The 17109-nt window shown below is 36.3% G+C and overlaps 1 protein-coding gene across 3 annotated transcripts in view; it reads right to left on the reverse strand.

Annotated features, from left to right (window-relative positions):
• Positions 1–17109, reverse strand: part of NAA16 (N-alpha-acetyltransferase 16, NatA auxiliary subunit) — a 61732-nt gene that overhangs the window by 33607 nt on the left and 11016 nt on the right. For all 3 annotated transcript variants that reach the window (XM_051778688.1, XM_051778687.1, XM_051778690.1), the window contains exons 2-8: positions 14581–14665; positions 12262–12366; positions 11556–11713; positions 10359–10493; positions 4230–4383; positions 2638–2757; positions 435–530 (exon numbers count right to left, since the gene is read on the reverse strand). In XM_051778688.1, the coding sequence (XP_051634648.1) occupies positions 435–530; positions 2638–2757; positions 4230–4383; positions 10359–10493; positions 11556–11713; positions 12262–12366; positions 14581–14665 (853 nt within the window). The remainder of the gene's footprint in view (positions 1–434; positions 531–2637; positions 2758–4229; positions 4384–10358; positions 10494–11555; positions 11714–12261; positions 12367–14580; positions 14666–17109) is intronic.

The raw sequence follows: 17109 nt of genomic DNA on the forward strand, positions 1-17109 counted from the left end.
GCACAGTAAATGTACATTTGAACACCAAAACTATGTGTATTAAAGATACAGTAGTGGGTATGTATATATGCACACTTACACCTTTAATTCAAGTGTACTATACCCTCTACCTTTTAACTTGTGAGTCTTAACCTGTATGATGCAGAAAAATTATGTACAAGATTTCCTAAAATCTACATACAATTCTGTACTGTAGTTTTATCAATACAAAGTTACATAACTCATATCATCATATTCGAGTGTATGACATTTTTCTATCAACGCCTAAACCATAAGAAATAGTCTTTTCCAAGAGAAATGCATACATCTGATTTGTGTACATGTTCAAGTATTAAATGCACAAGAAGGTATTAAATGCACATTAAACAGCCTGATGAAAACTTCAGAAAAAAATAGGAAAAAAACTATTACAGAACAGATATGCAACTTGTTACCTGAAACAAAGTTTAAAGGTAATCTTCTAGGTGAAACTGCTCTGGGATGTCTTTTACTAACTTCTTCATAAATCTGAAGCCTCTCTTCTAAAGTGCCTATTATCAGCAAATATAATAGATATAAGTAACAGACATAAAAACCTATTCTTTCAAATGTCTTTAAGTGTTGAGAATTTAAGTGTTGAGAATTAATTTAGCTAGAGTCCATATTTGGTTTGGGTTTGAAACAATTTAAACATTTTTTTCCAGTTAATCACAAACATTACTGTATAAAACTGTACTGAGAACACACTGTATACACAATACAAAACTACCAGCATTAAATCACTCTACGGATAAACTACAAACAGGACCATTACCTTGCACATTCAAACACACAGTACTGAGTTTGGTTTCTTTCAGTTACGTGGTGTGCAGACCCATTCACACAGTGTACAACATTCATAGCTTCAATTAATGTTTTTTCACTAGGCATCCATTTCAGACGTACTTAAAGCATTCAGAGAAATATATTGCACTTTAAATCTCAGGTAAACAAACAGTGTACTATACAAGCATGCCTCTGTTATAGGTCCTCTGGTGACAGCAAAACCAGGGTACAATACTGCCAGTGTAAGTACTGAGCACCAGAACTCTTTATACCTTAATGTTTAACAAAAATAAAGCTACTTAAAGATTTTCTTCCCACTCCTCCCCTTTCCCCCATAATATGCTTTGGAGCTCCAATGTGGTTAGAACTTAAATAAAACTAATCTGTTGCTTTAAAATGCCACTTTCATGTAATTAAGATCAGTTTTGCTTAAATATTAAATTCATCAAGCAATTTAAAACTGAATGTACAGATTAAGACTACAATACATATATAATAAACACCTGTTTTCCTTTCACAAGAAAAACAATTTATCTTGTCACTGAGCTCAGATGTTGGGGAAGAGGGGGGAATCTATTACCCAGTGTCTCCAAGAGATGTAGAATTATAAAAGTTACACTAAAATAATGTTTGGATTGGAACTAAAGCATATAAAAGCCCTAATTGAAGTCACAAGTTGGAGCTCCAGAACTTACCATGGGGGAGGAAATAGTCCTAAGACCACCTAAAAAATAAAGTTGCATTATTAGTTTTATAGAATTAGTACCATTTTAGTCTACATAGGATAGTAATATGTAAAAAAACTACTGGACTGGTTCTTTGTTAAAAACTACATTCTTTCATCAACACATTTATTCTATCAGACAGAATAATCAAGTTCCTGAGTAATTTATTTTCTGAGACACTAATCATGGAATTCAACTCTACGGATATACTAGGAAAACCATTCAAAGGGCAAGACTACACTCTGCATATGTGTAACAAATGCAATCTTTTACATTACTCAATTACCAGTCATATTCCCAGACTTCATGAGACCCAACTGTTAAACTTCCTAGAAGAAAGCTGGTTGAGAATCTAATGCAGCTAAAATATCTACAAATAATATAATTGTGGGCTTATGATTTATGATGTCATCAGAATAACTCCAATAAATTTTCACTAATTAGTCAAAAATTAAATACAAAGAAACTATTCCTGTGTAAAGGTAAACACTCAGAAAGTTATCACTGCAAAACACTTAGTATGGTACAAATAGTTGCAACACTGTAATTTTTTTAAAATGAGCTGTTTTCCTGGAAAGACACAACAGCAATAATGTGAACTGGCATTGGAGTAAAAAAGGTTTTAACATTTATCACCTTTACCCCCAAAGGAATTTTTTTTTCAGATTGTCTGTCTTTAAAAGACCATTTAGAAATAAGTATTTGAATATTTCTCTACATGCCCCCAGAAAGAAGTAACACCTAAACACATCTCAAAATAGCAATTTTATGTTGTGTATATGATAGTAGTCTGACAATCAGCTACTAGACAGGAATTAATTGCCATTTGGTTTCCAAGTTCATGTGTGGCAAGGAAAGGCTCTTCATGCAAGCACTTTAGCAAACGCCACTCTTAACTCCAAGAAGATAAATACTTGCTGAGGTATTTTCATGCATACAGGTTTCTCAGTGAACATTTTAAAAATGAACACACTGTGTGATATTCAAGATCGGAAGGTACATAATTTTCTCACAAGTACAACTTTCTAATCTAAAGCAGTAACATAATCAAACAGGAGTATATCCTATATCATATGTATTTTTATTGTATCTGTGTAGCTAAACTTACTAGGTTGTAGGGCCTTTTCCAAGCCTTCATAATAATACCAGTTTTCTGCATTACGCTCAATTAACTCTTTGTATACTTCACCAGCTTCTTTCAGTCTTCCCAACTTCAGTAACATCTCTCCTAAAAGCAACACAGTAAAGAGCTATGAATAACATGAGAAAACACTTGCAAGTAAAGAATAGAATACTAGAAATACTAGAAAATTAGGCTTAATCATACACAGGTACTTAAAAAGAGGCTTTATTTTTCTAAAGGTATTTACTGTATGTTACAAGTGTTAATTGAAGCTATCACACAGAGCTCAGAGCTTGGAACATTCACCACCTGTGAAAAATATTACTTGAAGATGTGTATTTGAGTATTTAAAATAGTTACTGGGATTATCAAAAGAATAAGAAACTCTTCCTTCTAGGACTCAAACACATGACTATATCAGTTTCTACCAGGCTGTTTACCTAAGTGCATCTGTATTTTTCACACCAACTAACCAGTTTTTAACCAGTTAAATCACACTGGTTTGCTAATAAGTAAATGGTTCTATCAGATCTAGCTTCCATGAAATTAATTTTCTCTACAGCAGCTCATACTGCACTGTGTTTTTATATTTGTCACTAGATGTTGGTAATACACCAATGTTTTCACTATTGCTAAGCCGTACCTGTAGACCATCAAGGCTTTGTCTTTTTACCTCCACTCTGCCACTCAGCAAGTAGGCCAGGATGGACAATAAGCTGGGAGCGTACATAACCTGGACAGCTGCCCCAAACTGGCCAAAAAGATATTTTATGCTTTATAGTATTAAAAACTGAGGGGAAAGAGTGGGCAGGTGGCCATTGCTTGGAGACTAGCTCAGCAGTCTAAGTAATTGCCTTTCCATCAGTTGAGGGTCTGAGGCTGATTTTTTTTCTTTCATCTTTCCATCACTTAACATATCTTGATTTCAATGCACGAGTTTTCTTGCCTTTGCTCTTCCTATTCCCTCTCCTGACTCAACAAGGCAGGCTGGGGAAAGTGAATGAGCAGCTGTATGGGGCTTAGCCACTGGCCAGGGTCAACACACCACAACTGGCAAGCAAGGAGTAGTTGAAGAATATGTGCCACTACTTGCACATATTCAGAACTAGTTAGTAGTACTTCAAATCCACAAAAAAACTGTGAGTTATTTTTAACCAAAAAAAGTCAGCTTCAGTATTCACTTAGAGAGGGCAATAAAAATAAGTGCATTAAAAAAGCTTAAAAAGGAAACAAGAATTCGATACTTCAGTCAAAAAAGAAAGAAAAATAATCAGTGTTTGTACTTCAAACAGTATTCTTCATGAAATTCTTTTTTGTAAGATTAAAACTGGGTTATAATAGTCCTGATTTATGGAAAGCTATTCTAGTATGTACCAATATAATAATCTCTGAGATCACCTCTACTCCTGTGTCATCCCAAGTTAAACGACCTGGTGCCACTTTCTCTACAGTTAGTGTTCCAAATATATTAAAGATTTCACATGTTTTTGTTTTTTTTCTTTTACTGATTTATCATATCTGAAAGCCATTAGCAATAATTTACAACAAAATTGGTTGAGGGAAGAATAATGACTTACCTTTTATTTCTTCTACTATTAATTTATCACATATTTGCTTTTCATATGTCTCTATATGTTCTAAAGACTCCTGAAAAAGATCTGCCTCTCTCATCACTTGATTTTGATATAAAATCAATTCACTATATTCATAATCTATTTTATTAGGAGGAACCTGAAGGGAAAAAAAACAACATATGTTAGTTAGCATTTACCTGTAACTCACAATCTATGCAATATCACAGAACAAAATTTAGGCTATGGAATGGATCAGGTCTACTTATATACCCATCTAAACATTCAAAATGTAAAACTCCCATTATTCACAATCAAATCAGATTCACTCAGGATATCCCCTGTTAGAGAACAGCTCAGAAGAAATCCTTTATTTCTCTTTTCTCTATCACTATGGTAAGTTAATAAAAAACTGAAATCTTAGAAATTTTATTGAATTTTATGAGAGAAAGCAAAGATCTTCATAGTATTTTCTTTCTGAAGGACTCCACAACAATTTTTACTTAAGTTCTACAGCACGCAGCTGGGATATCACAGTATTATTTTCAGCATACCAAAATTCCGGATCAAACTATTTCTGAAAGCAATGAACCATCCAAACAGTGTCCACAGCTTGACAACGGGAATTTTTCAGATCAGAAATTTACACTGTTGCTCTCTAACCAAGTGTTCTCTGGACTACACTTCAATCCCCCAGAAACTACAGTGCACGAGCATGCAGAGTGTTTTCAAGCAACAGATAATTATTTTGATGTCTACTCTTGGTTGCATACCTAGGACTTTCTACAGGCTATAGTTAAACTAGTGGCTCATTCACCTTGCAGTGATACAACAGACAATGAAGCAGGGTGACAAAGTCATTCGTTTCAGGGATCAACTCCTTAAAATGTATTTAGGCAATGAAAAGTCTTGTCAGAGTTATAATATTTTTTTCATACTAAATGCTCTTCACTAATATACTCAGAAACTACTCCAACAGTAAGTAAATTGCAAGAATTTCAGAGGTCTCCAGACAATGCCCAGCAGGTCAATACAACAGCTTACTGTATGAATGGTACTGTGTCAATAGAAATTGCAGGAGGAGACAGTTTTAATCTAACATGATTTTTTACATAAAAAATAAGTAAGAAGCTGCTGAGTCTGACAAACATTAATGATATTCTTTCCCATGATACTACATACTTTGTTTCTTCCTGAGCAAGCAGCACACTTTGAAGTCACATTGGTCATGAACAGTTTACTATTACTTTTCTGTTCCCCAGTCTCTACAGAGCCAAGTAATTTAATAAGTAAAACCAAACCAAAACAAAAAAAGCCAAAACATTAACTGGTTGAAAGGAACACTCTCATTAAGGATAGTGTCCTAAACCATTACTTCCAGCCCTTCCCTAAGCATAAATTCATTTTATAGGATTTAATATTTTTGATTACATGCTTTTCAAATTTTGAGAGGCAACTTTACAGTATTGGGCATTTTTAGAAATATTTGCTTTTACATACAAATGTTCTGAAAGGCAACATAACTAAATAAAATATTGTAAAGATGTCTACATCTGACAATGAACATGGGTTTGGAGGCTGAAAATAACATAATTCAAGTACTTCCTTTTTAGAAGCTAATACAGTATAGCAAGTGATAGCTATTGGAATAAGACTATACCTTGCACATACTAGTGAGTGGGTAGCATGAAGTTCTACCTACTTCTTAAAGTGCATCTCCTCTATCTACAGCTCCATTTCTGTTTCCACCTTTGCTCAATTTTTATCTATATTACCCAATGGAAATCACTAAAAAGCATTGTTACCGTGAAAGCATTTTTAACTGCTTCACAGAACTGGCACATGGAACAGGGATTAAGCATTTAAGCATGTCTTCTTGCTTACGCTTACTGCAATGCCACGGAACAACACTTCAAAGCACCAATTTAGTTCTTTCGCCTTCACTTCCCCCCTGAAAATATCATTTCCTCCAATACAATACACATATCTAAGTTCTGAATTCCACAAGAAGCACAGCTTTTTGGCATATCATGTATTGGTTTTAGGCCTTCAAAACACAGATAGTCCAAAAAACATAAATATATACAAGACACAAGAAGCAGTTTTAAATTGACCACACCCATAGCTGTTTTGGCTCAGCAGGATTAATAAAAAGATGAAATATATAAAAAAAAAATCAAATGACCTCCTTCTTACATACAGAGCAAATCTACCAGGAAGATACTACACTTACTGTTGCTTCATTTAAAAAGCTATTTTTAAAAGTAATTTTAAGAAAAGCCTGTTTTTGAAGAAATATTAAAATCTCATCAGGTTAATGACAGCTTAAATGTGTAATTCATCAGAAGGCAAGCAGCTAATAACCCCAGTACTTTGAATAATCAGATTGTCTTATAAAGATTAAGATATTCTATAAAGACTTTTGTCCACGTCATTGTTATTGCTGCACAACAGAGCTTTACTCCTCCATCCCCCTGGAAGAGTTATGATTTTTGCACAGATGTCCAACTTGAACTTCTGTCATTTCAGAATAAATTTCTCCCTCTCCTCCTGGACCAAAGAAGAATCAACTTTACAACTGTAGATGCCCTAACATAGCTGTCACTGAAAGAATGTGACAAGATGCAGCCAAAACATACCTAAGAGCAGACCCCCAAAACTCCAGAGGTTTTCTGTCCATATCTGTATTTGTGGGCCTGATGCAGAAATTAGGAATAAAATAAAAATTAAGAATAAAAATTTTGTTCTGGAAAAGAAGAAAGGAAAAATGGGACATACAACAGTAAAACAAATTTCATAGTTGTTTTACACCTTGGTTCCCAAAATTTAAATTCTGAAGTGACTCTTAAGTCATTTAATTTACCTTGGGACAGCACAAGCTGTTACACTTCCTGCAGTGATATCTGTCTTCAACCTCATAACCCTTTCTTGTGCATCTGGCCAACTTACAGCTTTCAGATGACAGGCAACATTGATACTAAGAGACAGAAAATGCACCATTTCCAGTGATAACTCAGCCACTAGAACAAAACTGTCCACGATAAAAAGCAATTTATCACTTCAATTTGTTAATTGACTTCCTTACACTACTCCATCTTCCCCGTCACGCAAGCTTCCTGTCTTTCTTCCCAAACCCAGCATCCAATCTGTGCTAAAATCACCTAGGTTTTTTCTGCTTACAGTAACCAAAGAGAATATCTGCCCTTCACAGACAGCTTTTTCTCTAGTCCTCTTATCTTGCCGTATTGTTCTTTTAATTTTCTAACTTTTTTGACAACAGGCTCATCAGTAAGTCTTTATCTCTCAGTAATCCATGCTTTAGAGAAAATCCCTGCTTCTCAGAAATAAGGGTATATTTTGCTTTCACCCATAAGCTTGCCCTGAGAGACAATTTTGCAATAAGCTAAGTCAATCTAACTGCAGCCTGGATCAACAAAGGCGGTTCACTTCCCTCTATTATTCCCCTTCCTCTTTCCCCTCTCACCTCATAGTTGTTTGGTTCAGCCAATCAATCCTTCAAAAGAGTGATTATTTTTCTGTCACTAACTTCCTGAACCAGCTCTCCACAAGTCAACCAGTGCTGCACAAGGAAGTGCAAGCACACGGGAAAAAGTCAGATTGCTGGTTTTGGCAAGAGCTTGTAGCTAGATTACCTTCATTATTTTGTAATACTGCATCTTCAGATATTCACCCACAATCACTAAAATGACAGTTCCTTCATTTTTTTTTCTTAGTTTTACTGCTTCACTTTGGCTGTTTTAATTCACACATGAATGGACACAGCTGTCTGAGTAATTCAAGTAAATAAATATGATCACTGTACATCACCATTATTTACCAATTACTATGACAGCAGGATTTTATACAGCATGTTACATTTCCTTCTCTATTCATTAACATGAATGGTAAACAGTACCAGGCTTAATACAGAATGCCATAAAACTCCTCAAAAACATCGGTTTGCTGAAGACTCCCACTTGCTATCCTTCAGTCTTTCAACCATCCTTTTAAACCTTGAACACCACCACCCTTTTATTACAGTTATATACAACATTCTATGAAGTCAGTCACAACTTCATCTATTGAGTTGAGTGCATACAAAGCAAGAGGGCAGATTTGGGAAGTAAAGTAAGCAAGAAGTATAACTCCTGAAAGATCAGTGGAGTATCCTGGACTTCATTATTTTAACTGCAGAACTGAAATATCCAGACACTGAAAAAACAGTACATTAGGGGACTATTATGGAAAACCCAAAGTGTGGCAAAATTGAGCTGTGGGTTTGCTTGGCCTCTCCTGACTGCTCTGGACCCAACACATTGATTCTCTCTTCCCTTATTTGGGGTTCTACATGAGCCTGCACTCATCAGGGAGCTGGCACAGCAAAGCACAAGATTATTTTCAAAAGAAATGAAACTAATGTTTTCATATGTATTTTTAGTGTTTTAGACAGTTAAGTTGATCACTTAACTGCCTCTACCAATCTAAAAAAGAGAGGAAATGCTTGACAGGACTAATTTTCTATAAAACTATGCTGTCCAACACATGTAGCATATTTCTGTCCTTCAATGCTTAAGCAGCTTTTCCACCACTTGCCTATGTCTGATACGATGCTAGTCAACAATTAAACCAGCTCACTGTTCATGTATAAGCAATCTTCCTATTTATGGGAATTCCCAAATATCTCCAGTTTCATCAGAAAGCTGCATGACAGCTTGAGATCTTCTCAGGATTTCTTTGGTTTAGGGTGAGATTTGAGATTGTGGTAACTTGCACAGCACACTCAACTGATTTAAAATGTTCATCTATAGTAGATGGTATTTAAATCTGGCTTAGTCAATAGATTGAACAGTGCATTATGACTGCCCCCAAACAAGCATATTTACACACAACCTTTGAGAAAAGACAACAACACTAACAGTATCACTTCCATTTTCTCCAAGGGGCCAATACCACTATTAAGCCCTCTTAGTCCTTGAAAGAACCTCAATTTCTCATACTACATTTGCAGCTTTTCCATCTATTATATATCCTAATTCGAACAGTCATTTTGACACTAAACTCAGATTGGGCTCTGCTGACTCATTTGAGAACCATGACTTTTTGGTTGTCAACTGCTCATAATAGATGATCCAGTTTTGATTTAAACTTACTGCTTTCAGTGTTTACTCAATACTGAAGTTACAGCTCTTCTGAAATATCAAGCTATATACACCTGGTTTGCAACATCCTTTGTTTGACTATGATACATGATTAAGACAAACACTACCCTACTCTAGCAATTTATTTTCTTTCTTACAGTTAATCCAACATATAACAACTCAGAAAGGATATGTGGGTTTTTCAGAACAAAAATCTCAATCTATAGATCAGGTAATACCTCAGTACTTTTATAAAATGCTTCCAGGATGCCTCCCCAGCTGAATGCAGCTATAAACACATTTTTTTCTTTCCATGTTACAGAATAATCAACCCATTCACTCTGTTCTGCTAGTTCAAACTTTATAGCTCTGCATTACCAGTAACACAACAAGGGAATAATCTCTCCTTTATAAAAGGTTACACTCAGTGACTTTAGTATTTGATTTATTCCACATTCCAGTAACACCAAATCTGTTCAAAGTATTTTCAGCTATACTTTCATGTTGCTTTGAAACCAAGCACTGGTTTAAAGTGTATTATATACAGATGCATAAAAACCAATGAAAGTTTTTCATATTCTTTGCAGAGCTATAATAGCATCCAGACTATGGTAAGAGAAAGGGTAAATGAGCACATCCAATATTAAACAATATTTTCTGTAGTTTCATCTATTGTAAAGGGGCAGGATCATCACAGGTTTTCTTTACCTACAAGCCTCACAAACATTAAGTTACTCAGTTACTGCATGTGAGACTACTCTTGTATCTTCAACCCTAACAATCTATTGAAAGGGGAGAACAGTATTCCTGTATAATTTATATCAGCTGCTAAGCTCCTGAAACCTTTCTGCTCAAAGCAGAAAGCTCCACAAACAAAAACCTGCTTCCTAATTCATAACTGATTTCTAATTATGAAGAAATAATTCCTCAGATTCTGTCTGATTACACACTGATTCACTTATACAAAAAGTGATCTTTCCACAACAGGAATTCTTACCTGCTGGGTTTTCCTAAACTCTTCGAGTAATTTTAAGGCCATATCATAATCTTTTAGTAAGTGGTATGCAATGGCATATCCAATCCAGGAAGCCCGTTGTGTGGGGCGTAGTTGAAGCAGCTGGTATCTTGTCTCCTTCAGTAAAGGAAAAGCAATTTTAAAACAAGATGTCTAAACAGAGTTACTACACATTCATCATAGTTTACCACCAGTACAGCTCGTATTTTAAAAGAACCTTTAAAAGCCCTAGGAAATTTTTAAAATTTTAACAGCATGAGGAAAAGCAGCAAGTTTCTGTCTTATAAATCTGGGGGATACATTCTAAATATAGGAGTCATGGCACAAAGCATAAACTCTGTTTGTTGGGACACAAAAGGTGTCATTGTCAAGAACAACTCTTAAGGGCCTAAATTATTTCCAGAAATAGAGCATTGAAATCTCAGAGAGCAGTTTCCATTAAAAAGCATGAGCTCACTGGCACTGAAAGAACAGTCCCACTCTCCTCACGCCTAGGCACATGGTCCTCATACTGCTGCAGCAGTTCTTAGAACCTCTTCCTGAGTCAAATCATATCCTTAAGTCAGCTATTCCCTTTTCCCTTTGCATTACCAAATTCAACATCCTCAGTAGGGAGACCAACTAATGCCAAGCCCAGAGTCCAGTCTTCTACTTCCCATGAAACAGCCAAATCAGTTCAGCTATTTTGAAATTACTAACTCTGTTTTTAGACAAATATTAACATTTTAGTTTTGATAATAAACAGCACTGGGATTCAAGAAATCAGTCATCATGGGCCAAGTTAGCCACATACTCAGAAGAAACATGATAGTCTATTTCTCACAAAACCCACCTCAGCATACGCACCCCAAACACCCTTTGCAGTACTTCACATTAGTACAGTAAGTTCTCCTACTTGCTAATCTAAGTCTCATCCTTTTTTTCTTTTTGAGTGAAAAATTAGTTGAGAGCTAGTTTTACAAGGTGATCCACAAATCAAATTCCCAGAACAACTATTTTTATTGCTGTTCTCAACATTATCTGGAGCTCTGCTGCAATATGTTTTCATGCTTTCCTAAACAATAGCTTAAAACACTTTTGAAACAGAAAAAAAGGAGCAACAATAAAAGACTTCATAATGAAAGAGAACAACAAGGGAAGGCTAACAGCAATAAATAATAATTCAAAGAGAATACTTACTCTATATCCTTCTAAATCCCTCATCTGAATCTGCAACAGAGAAAGATCTCTCAAGATCTGTAGATTATCTTTATCTAGTTTGAGTGCATTCCGATAACACTTGATGGCTTCATCATATTTCTTATCTGAACGCTGCAAAAGACCATAGACGTGCCAACCTAATGCACATTAAGGAAGATACATTTACAATGTTCACAAAGTAACTGTCATGCATTTGTGTTACAGTCCAAAGAACTTAATATCTTCCTTGAAAATCAGCACCCTGATAAATGCAGTTTGATTACTGCAGCCAGACTTAACTGACACATTTTAATATTAAATGCTTCCAAATAATTTGTTAAGTCACATTCACAAACCCCTGAGCATTGTTATACAAATTAAATTATCCAAACTCCACAAGACCATAAGAGTTATTGCTAGAGATTCATTGTTTAAAACACGCTATTTGTGCAACTACAGTACAAATTCTTACTCACAGAAGTGTTTCATTCTAGCAATACAATTGGTGCACAAGTTCTACTTTTTCTCTCTTGCCTATCTATAACCTCAATTAGACTCCAGATTTTAGAACGGTCCACTTTATTCATTGGCAAAGAGAAATCAGCATTTCTGTGCATCAGAAGTCTTTGTCACAATCTCAGCATCTCAGATTTCCATCAACAGTATGTCATAGCAAAAAGATCAGGTTTTGTACTGCAAAGGATACAGACATGACTCTTTACATCATTACGAAGTCCTTTACGAACAAATTCATACGCTTCTTCCTTCTTCCCTAAGCAGTTCAAGGTCAGTCCTTTCATTGCGAGCGTCTCTGTAAGAAGTAACATATACTTATGTTTCTTACTCCCCATATGTCAACTTCACAGTGAAGATATCCTTTGAAGTTGTTACACAGTGAAGTTCCCCATTAAAATATAAATTTAGATCAGGACAGCAGCCTAGCACAGCTGAAGACAGCTGGATGGAATAATTTCCTTTCTTGAAATGGGTCTTAAACAGACCACTGCAGAGCACCATACAGATGTGATGAACACAGACAACACAAACTTTTATTAATTTTAAAAAAAATCTAATTGGCTTCAAGGGAGTTAACAATAAGCTGAAGCAAATTTAGAGAGCTTCTGAATGTGCGTTTAAGTTCCAGATAGGCAGACCAAGAAAAAAAAATTCATTAGGCTGTGTCGTACTGTAACGAACAAATCTGTCAGTCAGCTCCACTGTTACAGACTGCTTAGAAAGCATTAGTTAAGGGAAGAGTATTTCCTGCTATCATATTTGGGATCTAAGAGACCTTCTCAATGTAACAGCATTTTTATCAACATTCTGAGAGGCACAAGATTTCAAACAATACATTGATATGACTACTGCTCTCCCTCTTCCCCCATTCTTCAAGGCACACAGTGGGAAGCAAGTTGCATGTAATGCATGAATTATGCCTGACAGTTTTTCAAGATTCACATTTCAGTTTTTTTGTTAAATAAGAGATCACTTGTTTTGGCCCCTGCCAGAAGATTAGTCACCTTTTCATCACAGTACTCTGGTTTTCCTACAACTACAACCTTTTCCTCAGTATTAATGGCAACAGCCCATGATTCGAGGTCAGCTACAACAGCAGTTTGAGGTTTTATTGATAGACCTGTTTAACACTTTTTCTGTAAAAATGCACCTAAAGTGAACGATGACCCAAAATGAGTCACGTGGGGCTTTTTTGTCCTCCATCCTGTAAGAACAGAGAAAGACAGAATGATATCTTCCAGACAATATCAAGAAGTTTAAAAAAGAATATCCCCACTGTGGGAAGAGGGCCAAGGTACTCCTGCCTTCCCACACCAAAGAGATAACTGCCCAGCCACAGCGATCCATCTGTTTGCCACCTTCTCACTAAACTTTTGAAATTCCTAGTCTCTGAAGCTAAGTGTGACAACAGTGCAGCTTTCCATCAGATCATTTCACTGGCTTAGTTCTGCTTCAGCTGTTCATTCCAGGCTTTACTCCCAAGCTTCAAAGCCATTAGTGGCTCAGAGCCCAAGTAGTACATGGATTGCCAAGGCAGCTAGTTGTCCTGGAAAAGTTTAAGAGGCAGCAAGAGCAGGAAAGACAGATCTGTGTACAGAGATGTTACAAAAACACAAGTGCTAGTAGAGACGAACACATCAGGTCAGAGAGGGACAAAGCAATCTAGCTTTGAGGCATCAAAATTTTTATCTCTAGGGAATTAATGAAGACAAAGAAACAGCAGACATTGATGGAAGCATGAAAAGGACTAGTCAAACATTTTGCCAAGATTTGACAACATCAAATAGGAAAACAATTTTATTGAGACAGTACAGATACACTCAGTTTGGTTGCTTCAACATAAAAAACCCAAGAAAATTTCCCTGTATCAGAAGGAAAGACTGTCTGAACCCCGTAACAGAAACCTGTAATACAGTAAGACTAGAGAAGCTTACTGAGGATGCAAACAGAAGTAAGATTTTGCTGCCCTATTTCCCACAATACTTATCAGAACAGGATCTCCAGATTCTGTCTTCAGCTTCACATCTTAAGACCAACAGTGTTACACTTAACTCTGCTCCTTAAAAGTAGCAATTTGGTATGCAGCACAGGAAATTTAAGAGTATGAACTTGAGAAAAAAAAACAGATTTTTAATTTATTGGCAGAACATCTTCATGCAGTATCCAAAAAAAGGCTGGGCTTGCCTTAAATAAGAACTTAAGAAAAACCCACACTAGCATTCTGACCCAGAAACCTAGAAAGGTAACTTACTTGGAAGCTCCACTGAAGTGTGCTTCCACCATATATTTTGATCTTCAACATCCCACTGCTAGGAGTTTCTGACTGAGCTACAGTGGAAACTTGGTCTGAATACACAAAGACTGAAAATCCCGAGTAATTATTCAGTCATAAGGACAGAATCACACCCTGCAACAAGCTCCTTTCTTTCCTATTAGCACGAAACAGACTGATTACACATTTAAGCTCATGATAGGAGAAAAAAAAAACAAATCTTGAGTCTGCAGTTACCTCCATGTTCAGCAAATTTTGGGTTAGAGAGGATCATCTTGCAGAACTTGAGTCCATTTTTGTACTGTTTTTGTTCGTAACATTTCTGTAAAAGAGGTGAAATACAATCACTGAAATGCGTTTAAAGCCAGAGTACCTTAACACACTATTACAAATGCAGCCGTTCATTCAGCAAGGTATGGGGATCAGATCACCAACAAGCTCTAGTCAAATATGGCCATTCATATCACATTGCCTTTGTTCAGCACTCAGAACATGCAGCCAATATTCTACCTCACGGTCCACTTTTTTATTAAAAAACCAGTAATTCCTTTTCAACAGAAATAAAGGGGAGTAGCAATGTCTACTTCGATTTAGAAATTCTTAAAACGGAGACACAAGTTAGAAATCTTGACTCAACAGGACTTTTGAGAAGAGTTAAGTCTTAAAGAGTCTAAACACTCCTTTCAGCATCCAATTTCCCTGGCCTAGTCACCTCCCAGAGCAAGAAACAAGACAGAAGACTTTCCTAGTTGCCAATACAGACTTTTGGAAAGAAGAGAGAAAACTGAACTAGGACAGACCAATCATAACGTCTGAAATCTCCACATAGATATCAGGGTGGGAGAATTTATCAGGTTATTAAAAAAAATAAAATATCTAGTTTCTACCTAGCTGCAATAGTACAGCTAAGGGCTACTTTTATATTTACTTAGAATACCATTTACCTAATTACTAGGTAAACTGGCAAACAATGTGGTTCAACTGTGGAAACATACAGAAGAAACAAAACATGGGAACCCAAGTCCCTTTTCTTCTTTAGAAAGATATTACTTAAGTCAATAAGGTTCTAGTAATTTAAATCAATTACTGATCACTACAGTAGATCAATAAAACAAATTATTTAAACCAGTTAAAGGCAGGCTTGTATCAGCAAACATGAAAACGATGTAAGGTCACTTAAGATTTTTAACTGCAGGAAAACCACCAAACCAGGCTTAGCTTGACACCATTTTCAGTTAATAAGGAGTATTGTCCTGCTGTAATTTAGACAGCTATTCTCAGGAGAAACTATGTCATTGCAGTTATGTGCTTGAGTGTTTTAACAGTCTCCCATAGATTATTCCCACTCCATCAATCTTCCAGGACAGAGGTAAAATCTGTGTTAAATTAATACAGAGTGTAGTAACGCCTTTGCAGTCAGAACAGATCATTACATTGCTTTCTGGGCACAAGCAACAGAAACACGCCTGGGCTCACTTTTGGGTAATCAGCTAAGGTGACAAAGCAAGGGTCCTCCTCCAATCTGTGAGGAAGGGCTTAACTGCAGACAGTTTTTAAGTTCTTGCTGCCTGAAACTCAAGACACCTGCTGTTAATCATGACCAAGTGCAGACCAAATCATAGAATAATTTAGGTCAGCAGGAACCCTTGGAGGTCATCAAAACCACCTCTCAAAAAAAAAAAAAAAAAAAAAAAAAAAAAAGAGAGCCTGACTGACTTATGGCAGGATGACCACAGGGTTCCCATTAAAGGCAAATAGTTATACTATGGGAATTAACATCTAAACAAAAGCAACAGAAGAGCTTTGAGATTTTTTTTAATTGAGAACTAGCTTCCACACCTTATCTGAAATAATGCCGGTTGTGGCAAAACTCGGAGTCCCTTCTAGGAGAAGGTCAAATTTTCCCATTCATCTACTTGCTTTGTTAACATAAGCTGCTTAATACAATTTTTTAAAGAATCCTAGGAAAATACCAAGAATGCTCCAACTATGCTTTCTAAACAGGTAAGCCCAAAAATAACAGAATAGTGAACACTGATCCACAATTCTGCAACTCTTGCAAGTTGAGTGAAACTCCAAATATACAGCAGTGCTTAACCAGAAGCTATTTGAGTCAAGTGTGCACTTAAAATAGATCCATTATCCTTGTTCTGACATTTTTATCCAATAGAATTCAGTTTCAGGCACTGAATTTAAGATAATTATAGACAAATGTGATTTTTGGAGAACAGACAAGATCACATTTTCCAAAGCCCAACAGATGAATGGGAGAGAGAAATTAATGCACTCCACATTGAGAGGAAGACTAAGTTCAATATTCAGTTTTTTTGGCTTGCTGGTAAGACAACCAGCATACTTTGTTTAGGTTGAAAAAAGACCTCTAAGATCACCAAGTCCAACCTTTAACCCAGTATTGCCAAGTTCACCACTAAACTATACCCCTAAATGCCACATCTAACATGCCTTGTAAATACCTCCGGGGTTGGTGACTCAATCGCTTCCCTGGGCAGCCTCTTCCAATGCTGGAGAACCAATTCAAGTGAAGAAATTTTTCCTCATATCCACTCAACCTCCCTCGGTGCAATCTGAGGCCATATCTATCTTGTCCTGTCTCTTGTCACCCGGAGAAGAGGCTGATCTCCACTTTGCTACAGCCTCCTTTCAGGTAGCTGTAGAGAGTCATAAGGTTATCCCCAAGCCTCCTCTTCTCCAGGCTAAATAATCCTAGTTTCCTCAGCCTCATTGTACTCATAGTGCTTGTCAATA

The sequence above is a fragment of the Manacus candei genome, unplaced genomic scaffold (assembly GCF_025592945.1).
Source record: "Manacus candei isolate 608988 ecotype Guabito, Panama unplaced genomic scaffold, ASM2559294v1 h1tg000014l, whole genome shotgun sequence".
NCBI lineage: Eukaryota > Metazoa > Chordata > Aves > Passeriformes > Pipridae > Manacus > Manacus candei.